We start from the raw sequence: 11,769 nt of genomic DNA, 5'->3' as shown, positions 1-11,769 counted from the left end.
GTCCCCAGAGTCCCTGTCCCCGCAGCCCCTGTCCCCACAGCTGTGCCCCTGCAGCCTCGCGGGGCCAAGGGGGTTTCCTTGTGGGAGCTGCTCAGTGTTTCCGCGGAGGAAGCTGTGGTGTAACTTCACGCAGGATTGTGCAAACCCAGTGCGGATGCTCCCAGGAGTTATTTTTTCCTTAATTTGCTCTATTAATAGCCACGGAGAAGTTGGAAATGCCTATGACAAAGGCCATGGCTGCAGATTCCTGTTTCCAGGCCAGGAGTGGGTAGTTCGGGGTAACCCACTCCTGACGTAACCCACCCCTGACGTAAGGCTCCCAGGAAGAGCCCCCGGCCGCCGGGAGTTCCCGAGCTGGCACCCAGCGCTGATAAGAGCAGGACCCAGGTCCAGCAAAGGACAGAAGCCCTGGCGCCTGCCGACAGCCTCAGACCCTTGCTGCCAGCCATGAGGGTCAGCCCTTCCCCTCCTGTGAGTATTTACAGCCAGGGCTGCATCATCCCAGGGGGGTGGGATGGCCATGGGACACCGCCAGAGGTGACCTGGCCGGCAAGGGCTGGATGCGCCCCGGGAAGGGGATGGGGTGGCAGGGAGAGCCTCCCAGGCTCTGATGGTGTGGCATTGCTGCTGGGACAGGAGCTGGGTTTTGGGGAGCAGGGAGGGGGTGGCAGGGGCCATGTGCCACCCGTGACCAGCGCTGGCTGTGTTCCTCAGCAGTGTGGCCACCCACGCAAGCCAGGGCTCGCTTCACCTTCATTCCTCACCAGTGAAACCTCAACGATGGTGAGTACACGGGGTGCTTCTGGGCAGCTTCTGGGCAGCACGGGGGTTGTGCAAACGGGGGAGCTGTCGGAGAGGAACGGGAGAAGCTCCCCTCGCTGCAGGTCTGCCCTGCACCGGGGTTACTGCTGGGGGAAGCGAAGGCGGGTAAAAATCCTTCCCTGGACATCAGACCTAGAGGTCCACTGCATCCCCCAGGTCATGGGCTGCAGCTGATGCACTGCAGGTAACAGCTCCTCCTCCGGGAAGGAAGGGTTACAAGGGTCCTAAAAGAAGGGCAGGGAGGAGACCCTGCTCCAGGGTGGGCAGAGATGGAGTGAAACATGCTGACACCAGCCCCCAAGCCATTTGGGAATGGTGGGGGAACTCGCTGGAGACACCGTACAGACCGAGTCTGACACGAACCATCCCGTACGGGTTTTTTCTTTCAGAAAGCAGGCACGAACAGTGGGCTTGTTGTCCACCTTGTCTGCTTCCATGGGTAGAGACCACAGTCCAGCTGGGAGATCCAGGATCGAGACCTCGCTGACGCTTCCCCTTTCTCCATTACACCATTTCCCCCACCCACCAGAGGAAGCCCCCGCGGCGAGGTGGGAGCCCAGCCACCCGTCCTGCTCGGGAAGGAAGCAGGAGGGAGACAGCCGGCAGGTTGGCGAGAGTCGGCAGCAACCTTATCTGCTTCCCAGCTGGGGTGGGACACTTCTGCCGGCAAGGAAGAGGAGCTCTGCTCTTCCACTTCTCGGAGTAGTGTTTCATGGTTGGGAGGTACCAAATAACTCCCGTAAAATACTGTCCCGGCCATGCTCTGCTTCACACTGCTGACGGGACAGGAACTTTGGTATTTCTGCAAAATCCTTACTGTCTGTCTTGTCCAAAACAATGAAATAAACAATGCCAAGTCCACCTTGGAGAAGTTTCTTTGGGGGTCAGAAGGCTGAGGGGAGGTGTGGGAACAGGGTGAGCTTTTCCAGCCGGCTTTAGGGAGCCCCTTCCCAGAAAAAGTCTCTCTAAATCCCCTGCCCCTTGCCTCAAGTTCATCAGCAACATCCAATCGGAGAAGGTGTTCACCTATGTTGGGAAGCCAGGCTAGCCTGTTTTGACTTAAAAATATCAGTAAAATACCTACCAGCATCTGTCCAAGTCCTCTAAAATGTCTGTAGTCAAATTGCTCAAAGACATGCAAGATTTTAAAACCTTCCTAAGGTCTTCCAGTAACCAGACAGAATTCTAGAAATAAGCATCCCTTCCTCGCACCCCAGTATTTCTGTTGGCAAAGAAACAAACCCAACTGGGAAAAAAGGCGCTCTGTTTTATTAACAAAAAGTGCCATCAGCCTGACGTCAGGGGGAGAAGGTCCCCGCGGCATGGCCCAAGGCACAGGTGAAAGGCAGAGCAAAGCTGGCTGGAGTGGGGCCGATTTCCTCGTTTTTTTCTTCTGCCTTCCTGAGCTCAGAGCTGAAGATGCTTCTCCATCTGCTCCCTCAACCTGTATTTCTGAATCTGGAATAAAGTGCAGCGAGGAGGTGGAAGAGAGACTCAGACAGGAGATGGGACAGAGGACCAGGGCTCCTGTCCTGCCCCAGCCCCCCTCTTACCTTGCCTGAGACGGTGAGCGGGTACTGACCCACAAACACAACGTACCGCGGGATCTTGAAATGGGAGATCTGGGAAGAGAAAACCAACTGCTATGCAACCTGCCAGCAATGGCAGAGCCAGCCCAGCTGGTATCACCCAAGCTGGGATCCCCAGTTGCTCTAAATCCACGGGCTTTCACCTGCCAGTCCCCAGCAGGTGCTGGGTGTACTGGTCTGGCAGGGAACTGAGGACTGGGAGACCCACCTTCCCTTTGCAGAAAGCTTTAATCTCTTCCTCGGTGCAGTCCTGCCCAGCCTTCACTCGGATGCAGGCGCAGATCTCTTCTCCCATCCGCGAATCCTTCACACCAACCACCTGGTTGGGACAGATGGACAGCGTGAACCCTGGGGACATCCCTCTCCTCCCGCTGGGTACATGCGCTGGTGCACAGCGTGAGCCCTGACCGTTATCATGGGATGCTGGGGTTGTGCAAGGCAGTTTTTGTTGCTTGCCCATCCCACCGGTGTTTTCTACATGACATCAAGCCCTCCTGGAAGGACTTCCTAACTGTTTGCCAGAGGAAAGGTGGCAGAGCAGGCTGTATGCCCAGACGTCAGCACCTTCCTTTGGTTTTGCAAAGTCACTGGAGCCAAGGCTGAGTCAGACCAGCCAGGCAGCAGCTCATCGTGGGTGCAGCATGGACCTGTCATCTTCCTGCGTGCCTCTGCTTCCCCCAAAAATGGGGCAACAGGGTTCACGACCAACAGGGAGACCTTTGTGCTTTGGGATCTCCAGATGGAATGGCAGGAGAGGGATGGAGTCAAATTATGGAATTATTTGAAACCCTTATAATCACAGATCTTAGCGGACCACTGCCTATGACACCAGGGGATGGGCTTCCCAAGCCTGATCTCTCTGTAAAGTTTGCTCATGCTATTTCACAAGAGTCCTGCTGTGATTCCCCGCCTTGAACCAGGATCTCAAAATCCTAGAGACACGTCGATCCTTTTGAGTCCAGAGCAGTGACATAAAGCCCTAGAAACTACATAAACAAGGCTGGTTTGCAACCCATCTGCACTGGGACTGTTCCAAGGAGAGATGCTAGCCTGGCACAGGCACAACACTGACTAAATAACTGATTTATTTATGGGGAAACTTGTCTGGCACAAAACCTGGAGGAGAACAATCCCAGCAGATTGGGAGCAGCTGCTCAGTGCTGCAAATCATCGCTGTCTTGTGAAGGGGTGAAACTAAGTCTCACTCCTCATCTCCAGGGACTCGTTGAAGGAGTCTTTTTGGATTTAGGAGTTTAGTAATTAATTATCAGTAAAAGCTGTCCTTCCAGACTGCTTTCCAGGTCAGAATTTCAGAGGGAGCTATGGAAGTGGACAGGCAGTTTAAAAACTGAAGAATGACAGTCACCACTTTGCAGACGTGAAGCTGGTGCATGAGGGGACTGCCCGAACCCATGCACCCCATGGCAGGAGCTCTGCCTGCCCCTTCAGCCTCTCCCTCCTGCTTATCAAATAACATTACACAAAAGTTGATGCTGAAAACAGGGGAAGACAACCGGGTCCCAAGCAGCAGTGCCAGCAGCTTTGTGTCCAGGCTTCCCACCACAGGAAGCATCACTGCTCACCCACCCCACCTCCCGCTTGCTCACCTGGATCTCCTCAACCTTGGGATGGGTGTGGAGAAACTGCTCAAGTTCTGCTGGGTAGATGTTCTCTCCTCCCCGAATAATCATGTCCTTGCAACGGCCTATAATTTTGCAGTAACCATGCTCATCCAGGCTCCCGAGGTCCCTGCAATGACACCACACTCCTAGTCCCATCCCAGCTGGCTGGTGGGACGGCTGATGCTCCCACCCAGCCTGGTCCGAGCTCTGGCTACAGCCAGACAACGCCATGGGCAGCATCCACACAAACACCAGGGCTCAGGGGGAGGCAATTCCTGCCCCTGCGGGGTACCCCCACAGCCCCTCCATCACACCGGTAGCCAAGTGACTCTCCCCACCTCCAGGGGCACTTGGCACCGAGGGCTCTGTGCTAAGAGCTGTTCTGAAGTGTCACGGGCAAATCAGGGGGCTAACTTGGGTCAGTTTTCCCTACTTTGGAAACGACAGCCAAGGCTCTCCTGCACACAGCCGTCCCCACCCAGCATCACTCCGCAGCATAGCCGGGAGGAGCAGGGCTGTTGCCCGACTCACCCCGTCTTGTACCACCCCTCAGCAGTGACCACCTCATTGGTCTTGTCAGGGTCATCCCAGTAGCCCAGCATGACGCAGTAGCCACGGATCTGAATCTCCCCGGCAGTGTTCAGAGGCACACGCTGCCCTGTTTCTGGATCCTCAATTTTTGCCTGCAATGAAAGAGAAAAAGGGCTTAGCAGGGGATGGCTGAGCCAAGTGTGACAGCACGCCCCAATGCCAGCGCCAGGCAGGGAGGATGGACTGAGGTCTGACGTGGAGCAGGTGGGGAGGGTCACGGTCACCTCTGTGTGGGGAAGGATGCACCCCACCGTCTGAGTTCTTCTGGTGATGCTATCATTGGGGAATCCCATGAAGGTGACGGGGCTGTTTTCTGTGGTCCCGTAGGCAACCTGCAAACACAAGAGCAGAAACATGCCTCAAGGGGAAAGGGAACCACACAGCTCCAGGCACAGGAAAGATGAAGCTACTGATGACCACAGGGGAGAGTGGGCTGGGAGGAGGATGCTCACACGAGTCACTCAGGTCACAGGCAAGCACTGCTCTCCTGGCCTGTGTACGGGGCTCTCCAGACACTCCTGCCAGAGTCCTGGAGAGACAGGAGCTAAAGCAGCACTGCACCTTCCTGCCTGCCACAGCTTTCCTCAGCTCCATCGCCGTGCTCCTGACCCCCACCCCCCCTGACACTTCAGGTGGCATGTAGTTTTGACACCCCAGCTACTTTTCTTGGAGGACCCCAGGGTTCGCCCTCCTCTTTTTTAACCTATGTCTGTCCAAGCCCTGTCCTGTTGACTCCCTACCATCTCTGCCAGACACCGATTTTGCCTTGGTGCCCTTGCAGCCATCTGCTCCCGGTACTGATTCACCTTGCACCTTCTACAGCTCAGGCCACATTGGACATCGCTTCGGAAAAACCTTGGAGCCAGCAGTGGGCTCCTGCGGGAGATGGCGTGTCCCGCGGCACGGCTGCTTGCTCCAGACCCTTTTGTGCAGACATCAGCTCCTGTAACCCTCACAAAGGGATCACGAGGCTGCAAATGCTCGGCACAGCTGCACTTACAAACCCAAAGCCTCACAGCAGGACAAAAGCTTCTTGCTGCTAAACCTCCCTCAGCGCTAATCCCAACGGCAGGCTCTGAGTCACCTCAGCTGAAGGTCAGTTCTCCTCGGAGGAAAATTCCAGCTCTTTATGCCCAACTCAGTGGCCTGCTGAGACAGCAGGAGCCGGGCAGGAGGTGCTCTGGGCAGCTCTGAGCTGCACCAACGGCACCATCGCTGGGATTTCTTCTCCTCCAGCGCTTGGGAGCTGCATTTCAGTGGTGGGACATGCTGGAGCACCGCTCTGGTCTCTCTAACCCACTCAGCATGTCGTGTGTCATCAGGGTTTCTCTCCCTCCCACTAATGCATTGGTGGTGGCTGCTTTGCTGGGAGAGCACAGCTGGGAAAGGGCCAATGTGGGAAGCATTTGGTCCTTTCTCCTCCGCATCTTCAGACTGACACATGAGCAGCTCTGACCCTCCAAACTGCAACAGGGCCCGACTGCCTTCCTACAGCCTTGGCACCCAGATCTGGATCATGTCTTTAGAGCAAATGCCCAAGCTCCGCTGCTGGCTGCAAGGGCAGGTCTGCACGGTCAGGGCTTCTGCACGGTGCTTGCCAAACTCCAGGCACTGCGTCCAGAGTTAATGGGGGGCTTTGCAAAGGACCACGATGAGGCATCCTGAGCAAGCATGCAGATATCCTGAATGAGCTCTGCATAGCACTGGTGGGAGTGCTTGGTGCTTTCTGCCGCTCAGGGCTGCTGAAGAACCTCATGTTGGGCACAGTCTGTTGTAACGGCCGATGCTCTTGTTTGACTGCACCAGGGTCAGGGTGAATCTGAGCTGGAGATTTGCAGGAGCTTGCTCTTAGCTGGGAATGTGCAGGAGACTGTCCTCAGGATGCTGCAAGGACCATCTGGTGCAAACTGCTCTGCTAGGAGCCTGGCAGCCCACAGGGAGCGACTGTAAATAGGCTTTTCCTACCAGACGCAATGATAGCTTCCCAGCCGGGGTGGAAACCTACAGCGTCTAATGCTCAGACAGGATTTCTCTCCCACCCACTAATAGGAGTCCTGTGGCTGGATCAAATGACTGACAAGACACAAATCCAAGATCTTAAACACTTATTAAAAATCCCAGCGCCTTTGTTTTTTTATTTTACTCTGCTGGATGAATTGCAGTGTTGGTCCCAGGATCCCAGCCAAGCCCTGAGTCAACCCTTTCTGCCTCTCCGGGTCGCTCCAGCAGTTTAATTGGACACAGCAGCAGGCAGCTCCCTGGCAGGACGATGCTGCGGGTGCTGCGGTTCACCAGGCTCCTCCAGATGCCTGGCAGTGTGCCACCTACCCCAGGCACCAGCCGGCCGTGCTTTGGCCTGTGGCTTGTCCCCATAAACACCCTCACACTCCCAGTGACGGGCTTCCCGACCCGGCCCAGAGAGCAACGTGGGTCTGAACCTCCAGCATCCAGCACGCTGCCCGATGGCCGCCTTCCCCTGCCAGCCTGCCTGCACTGGCACCGCACTCTGCCGCCAGACACCAGGGTGTTGCTCCTGACCTTTCCAAGGTAGTATTTCTTTTCTGGAATAGTGTTTTCCCCAGCTGCATTCCCAGGAGTGAGGCAGGGGCTGAAGCAAGCCCTCACACCAGTGCTGCTGCCCTTCCTGACCTTCGTTTGACGTGTGGAGCATCCTCCAATGGCTCCGTCGTCAGCAGGAGATGAAACTGCTTCCACAAAACCCCATACACCAATTTAAGCTTGGAGATATCCACAAAGATTCATAGCTTTCAAGACCCAAAGGGACACTTAGCATCTTCTAGCCTTGTCATCTGGTATAATTCAGTCCAGAAAACCTCACCCAATAATTTCTGCATCAGCTCCATAATTTCCACTGGAGCTGTATCTAGTGTCAAAGCAAAGATTTTCAGAGTCAAGGAGTCCAGCTCGGACCCTTGGCTTTGAGAAGAGCTACGAGAGCACAGAATATAATTAACTGTAAAGCCTGTTTTTTTACTGCGAGGACCACATATGAACCCCCCCAACACCCAGCACACAGATCTGTCCTGCCTTCAGCAATGACAAGGACAGCTCCAAAACAAACCGCTGCTTAACTTACTCCTACTGACAAGAGATTCATTCTTTGTGAATCCTAAGCCTCTGTCTAAACCGGGAATAAAAAGAACATCTTAGCAGAACTGTGTTTTTCACAGCATATTTCAAAAACATTTCCTGCTAGAGCTGTTTAAACACTGGCCACTGTGGAATAGGCAAAACAGCCTGAAGAAGGAAGCGTCTAAAAATTAAACATAAAATAAAAACAATCAGACTCCAGTCTCTTTAGTAAACATTTGGGAGGCGGACCGATCTGGCTGGGAGAACAGGGACTCTGAAGACCCTGGGTTTTTCCCAGCCATGCTTGTTATTTACTGCATAACTTGGAACGGCTCACATCAGCTCTCTGCTTCTCGGTTCTCCCCAGCATTCAACAGCAATAAAAACACCCACTGCCCTCCATGTTCGACTGCTGCTGAAAGGCTGAGATGAAAAAGCTGATTTCACTACCACCAGTAACCCCAACGGGGCTATACTGGGTGGGACTGGAGCAGAAGGAGGGCATGAGGTCCTTGGAGGGAACCCCCTTGGACCTGGACGATGCTCAGGGAGGATCTTCACGCCCCTCGTCACCACCCTCTGGTTATGCCACGCTGGAGGATGATGGCAGGGCTGGAACCACCAAACGAAAACCTACAGAAATGGAGCTTTGCTGAAGACAATATTGGCCTCAGAAAAAAGCAGCAAATTGACCATGAAATAATAGGGATTTTCAGACTTCAAAGAGGGTGTAACGAACAACAGAAAGCAGACTGGCAATCCAAGGGATGTGCTAAGGGACCTCTAAGGGGCCCTTTGAACCCCTCGCAGTGTAACATGCCGGATGGATCTAATTATCCCTAAATCCATGCTGAGCGTGTTGTCTGTCTCAGATATCTCCACCAAAAGTCAACCCCAGCCATCCTCTTCACAGCCAGCTCCAAATCGTTCTCAACTGAGCAAAAATCTTCCCTCCCTGAGCTGCTCACTATCCAGATCACCCGAGTTTTGCTGTGCTTGGGGGACATGCATCTCCTTGCCTTGGGGATGTCCCGCTATCCCAAATTGTATTGGAATATTCCTGAACCTTCAGGTCAACTCTGCTGCTGCAAAAAACAACCTCTGATCACGTCCAGCCTATGTCACACTGAGATTACATTTCCCATCCCAGCAACAGTACCATCTTTGTGTCAAAAACGACGGGACACAAACAAGCAGGTCTTGTAGGACAAACCTCCAAGAGTGGCCACCCTGCTGGCATTTCTCCCCACCCGGAGAGGTGCCAGGAAGTCCCAGTTTGGATGGGGCTTAGAAAGTTCCCAAAAATATCAGGTGCCCAAAGCACTGTCTTTGTGTTGGAGCACGCAATGGCTTTGCCTCTGGAGGAGACCACTGCAAAAATGGCAACCCAGCTCGCCAGGAGACTGCCACCGAAAATTAACCTCCTGTTATTGTACAGTCAGGACAAGCTGTCCTCGTGGTCTGGAGTTAAAGCTACCTCTCTTCTTCCTGGGCTGAGCAGAAGTCTTGAGGCTTGCAAGTATTTCCCCAGTCCTGCCAGCATTTCAGAAGCACTGCTCAGCAGCAACCAGTGAAGGCATGTGCAGTTACTTACTGGTTTATCCACAGCTTGATAAAAGGTCTTCGCTATGTAATTAACTCCATCCTTCCTGGCACTGGGTGCCAATGCACTTAGGAAAAGTGGAATTAAAAGGAAGAGTGAGAGGAAACGTGCAGAGGCAAAATGTCTTGCAAAGGTAGAAAACCACTGGTTTGGAGGTACCTGAATGCTCAAAGCTGCTGGAGAAGGAAACTCAGCAAAATTCCAACCCAACGGATTTGGAGAGCTCAGCTCCCACTGAAGACATGGCTGGAAATCCAGGATTGTGCTGCTTCCATGCTGCATTTTAGATGTTCTCACAGCACATTCCCATAGCTTCTGCAGCTACTGAAACCATCTACTCGTCAAGTCCTCCTCAAAAATGAGGTGGGATGGGGAGGTCTCACTTTGGCCAAGGACAAGCAGGGAAGTTCACAGAGTGATAGAACACTTTGGGTTGGAAGGGATCTTAAAGATCACCCAGTTGCACCCCCCACCACGGGCAGGGCCCCCTCCCACCAGCCCAGGGTGCCCCCAGCCCCGTCCAGTCTGGCCTTGAGCCCTGCCAGGGATGGGGCACCCACAGCTGCTCCGGGCAGCCCGTGCCAGCGCCTCAGCACCCTCACAGGGAAGGATTTCTTCCCAATATCTAATCTAAATCTCCCCTCTTTCAGTTTAAAGCCATCCCCCCTTGTCTTATCGCTACGGGCCCTATTAAAAAACCTGTCCCTAGATTTCTTGTAAACCTCTTTCAGTATTGAACGGCTGCTATAAGTTGTCACCATGCGGAGCCGATTTTCCATGGTGAGAACAGGAGACTCACGGCAGTGAGCATTTGGGAAAGTCAGAAGCCTTGCATGGATCAGTCGTGTCCCACAAGAAAAGAAAGCTCCACACTTCTCCAGAGCCCACAGGAGCTGCAGAGCGGCCAGCAGCCCTGGGCAGGCAGCAGGGGGATGCCCGGTGCCTTATAGGGTGGACATGGCAGGACTGGGGAGGCAGTAAAGGCTGAGTGAGCTTCACAGGAGGGGCCAGCAGCTGCTGGGATCAGGCAGAAGGGAAGGGTGGGTGGACATCAACAGGGAGCCAAAATGGCAAGATATCAATGGGCGGAGGCCATGCTACAGTGGAAGAAAACCATCAGAAGGAAGGAGGTGCACCCACCACCATCTCCTCCAGCTCGAGCTCATCGAGCAGCCCAAGCCTCCCACCACGGTGAAGGGTACCCTTTGAGCACCTCAAATAGAAGCAGTAGCTCAGGTCTGAACTCAGAGCCCCAGGTGCTGCTGTTTCTGATGGGATACTTGCATATCACCAAAAGCCAGGGATTTTTCAGGTACTGCCTGGAAGAGAGGGGGGACCAAGGAGACCTTTTGGGGCTCCCTATCACCCATCCACCCAGGCTTCTCATACACCACCCTGGAGGGTGCTCCGTGCCTGGGACAGCCCCCTGGGACCCTGCACAGCTTGCACCTTCTCCCACCCTGCTCCCTCCCCAGCACCCAGAGCCAGGCAGGGGCTCAGCTTCCCAAGGGCTGGTGCTGTGTGGGCTGCACACCAGGGCAGCACGTACACCCCCTGGGGTACCCCCCAGCTGCCAAACCCCCAACCAAAAAAAAGGAGTCCTGCACCCCGAGGCCAGGTACACTGCTGCCGCTTCAAGAAGGCGACTGCTGGTGTGCACTGACACACAAAACCATATCTGGAGCCCCTTAAAAGCTACAGAATCTGACTTAAGTGGGCAATGGAATATTTTGATATGGAGCTGTCTTGATATGCCAGAATGGTTAATACTGACAAAAATAAAGATTAAGCATGGAAAAGACCATCTCCAATGTTGTATCAAAGCAGGTCTGACCTGCAGCACCAAAGAAACACCCCAGATCTATATTTATACTGTTTCAAAAACTGTATTTATTTGCTCAGCCCACAGCGCCTCCAAGAAGGGGGGAAGGGGAGTCCAGCATCTGTAAATTACCAGGCACCAGGAATGTTTCCAGAACTGTTAATCAATTAAGAAAGAGAGGATGGCAGGATAATCCTGCCTCTTCTGTGATGGTCCCTGGTCCCTGGGGACCTGCAAGGTAGGGGGCTGGATGGGACCCAGCTCCCTGCGGTATCCCACCACAGCAGAGGGAACACCGACACTGCTGCCATTGTCACCGCCAGCCTGCGAGCCACCCACGAGCGGGACCCAGGAGAGCTTTTGAGGATTGCTGGATGTTTGCTGGCCGGTCGAGGGCTGCGAAACCCGGTGTGGGAAGACCAGACCCCGCCAGCGAGCAGCTCAAAACACAAACAGCCGGGAGCCCAGAGGCAAGGTGCCAGCTGCGGCAGATGCCAGCCAGCTCCCACCACAGGAATGTGCTCACCGAGGCATAGAAATCAAAAAACATTAGGGGAAAGAACTTCCTTTTATTCAACATTTGTGCCTGGAGAAATGGAGCCGAGAAGCAGACACCTTTCCCCCAGT

General features: G+C 54.2%; 1 protein-coding gene and 1 long non-coding RNA gene across 2 annotated transcripts in view; one reads left to right on the top strand and one right to left on the bottom strand.

Annotated features, from left to right (window-relative positions):
* Positions 1-131: 131 nt before the first annotated feature.
* Positions 132-1,683, top strand: LOC114013940 (uncharacterized). Its single transcript, XR_003557210.2, has 3 exons — positions 132-471; positions 715-783; positions 1,212-1,683. It is a non-coding gene; the product is annotated as an uncharacterized LOC114013940 (long non-coding RNA).
* A 386-nt stretch (positions 1,684-2,069) lies between these two features.
* The window catches only part of ACSF2 (acyl-CoA synthetase family member 2), a 37,503-nt gene continuing 27,803 nt past the window's right edge, over positions 2,070-11,769 (bottom strand). Inside the window, exons 11-16 of the mRNA XM_055794922.1 lie at positions 4,849-4,956; positions 4,565-4,716; positions 4,019-4,160; positions 2,620-2,730; positions 2,376-2,444; positions 2,070-2,280 (exon numbers count right to left, since the gene is read on the bottom strand). Coding sequence (XP_055650897.1) covers positions 2,230-2,280; positions 2,376-2,444; positions 2,620-2,730; positions 4,019-4,160; positions 4,565-4,716; positions 4,849-4,956 — 633 coding nt within the window. The 3' untranslated portion in view covers positions 2,070-2,229. The remainder of the gene's footprint in view (positions 2,281-2,375; positions 2,445-2,619; positions 2,731-4,018; positions 4,161-4,564; positions 4,717-4,848; positions 4,957-11,769) is intronic.

Source organism: Falco peregrinus, chromosome 2 (assembly GCF_023634155.1).
Source record: "Falco peregrinus isolate bFalPer1 chromosome 2, bFalPer1.pri, whole genome shotgun sequence".
In the NCBI taxonomy this organism is placed as follows: Eukaryota; Metazoa; Chordata; class Aves; order Falconiformes; family Falconidae; genus Falco; species Falco peregrinus.
The sequence above is the reverse complement of the archived record's forward strand: the minus strand, read 5'-3'. Positions and strand labels throughout refer to the sequence as shown.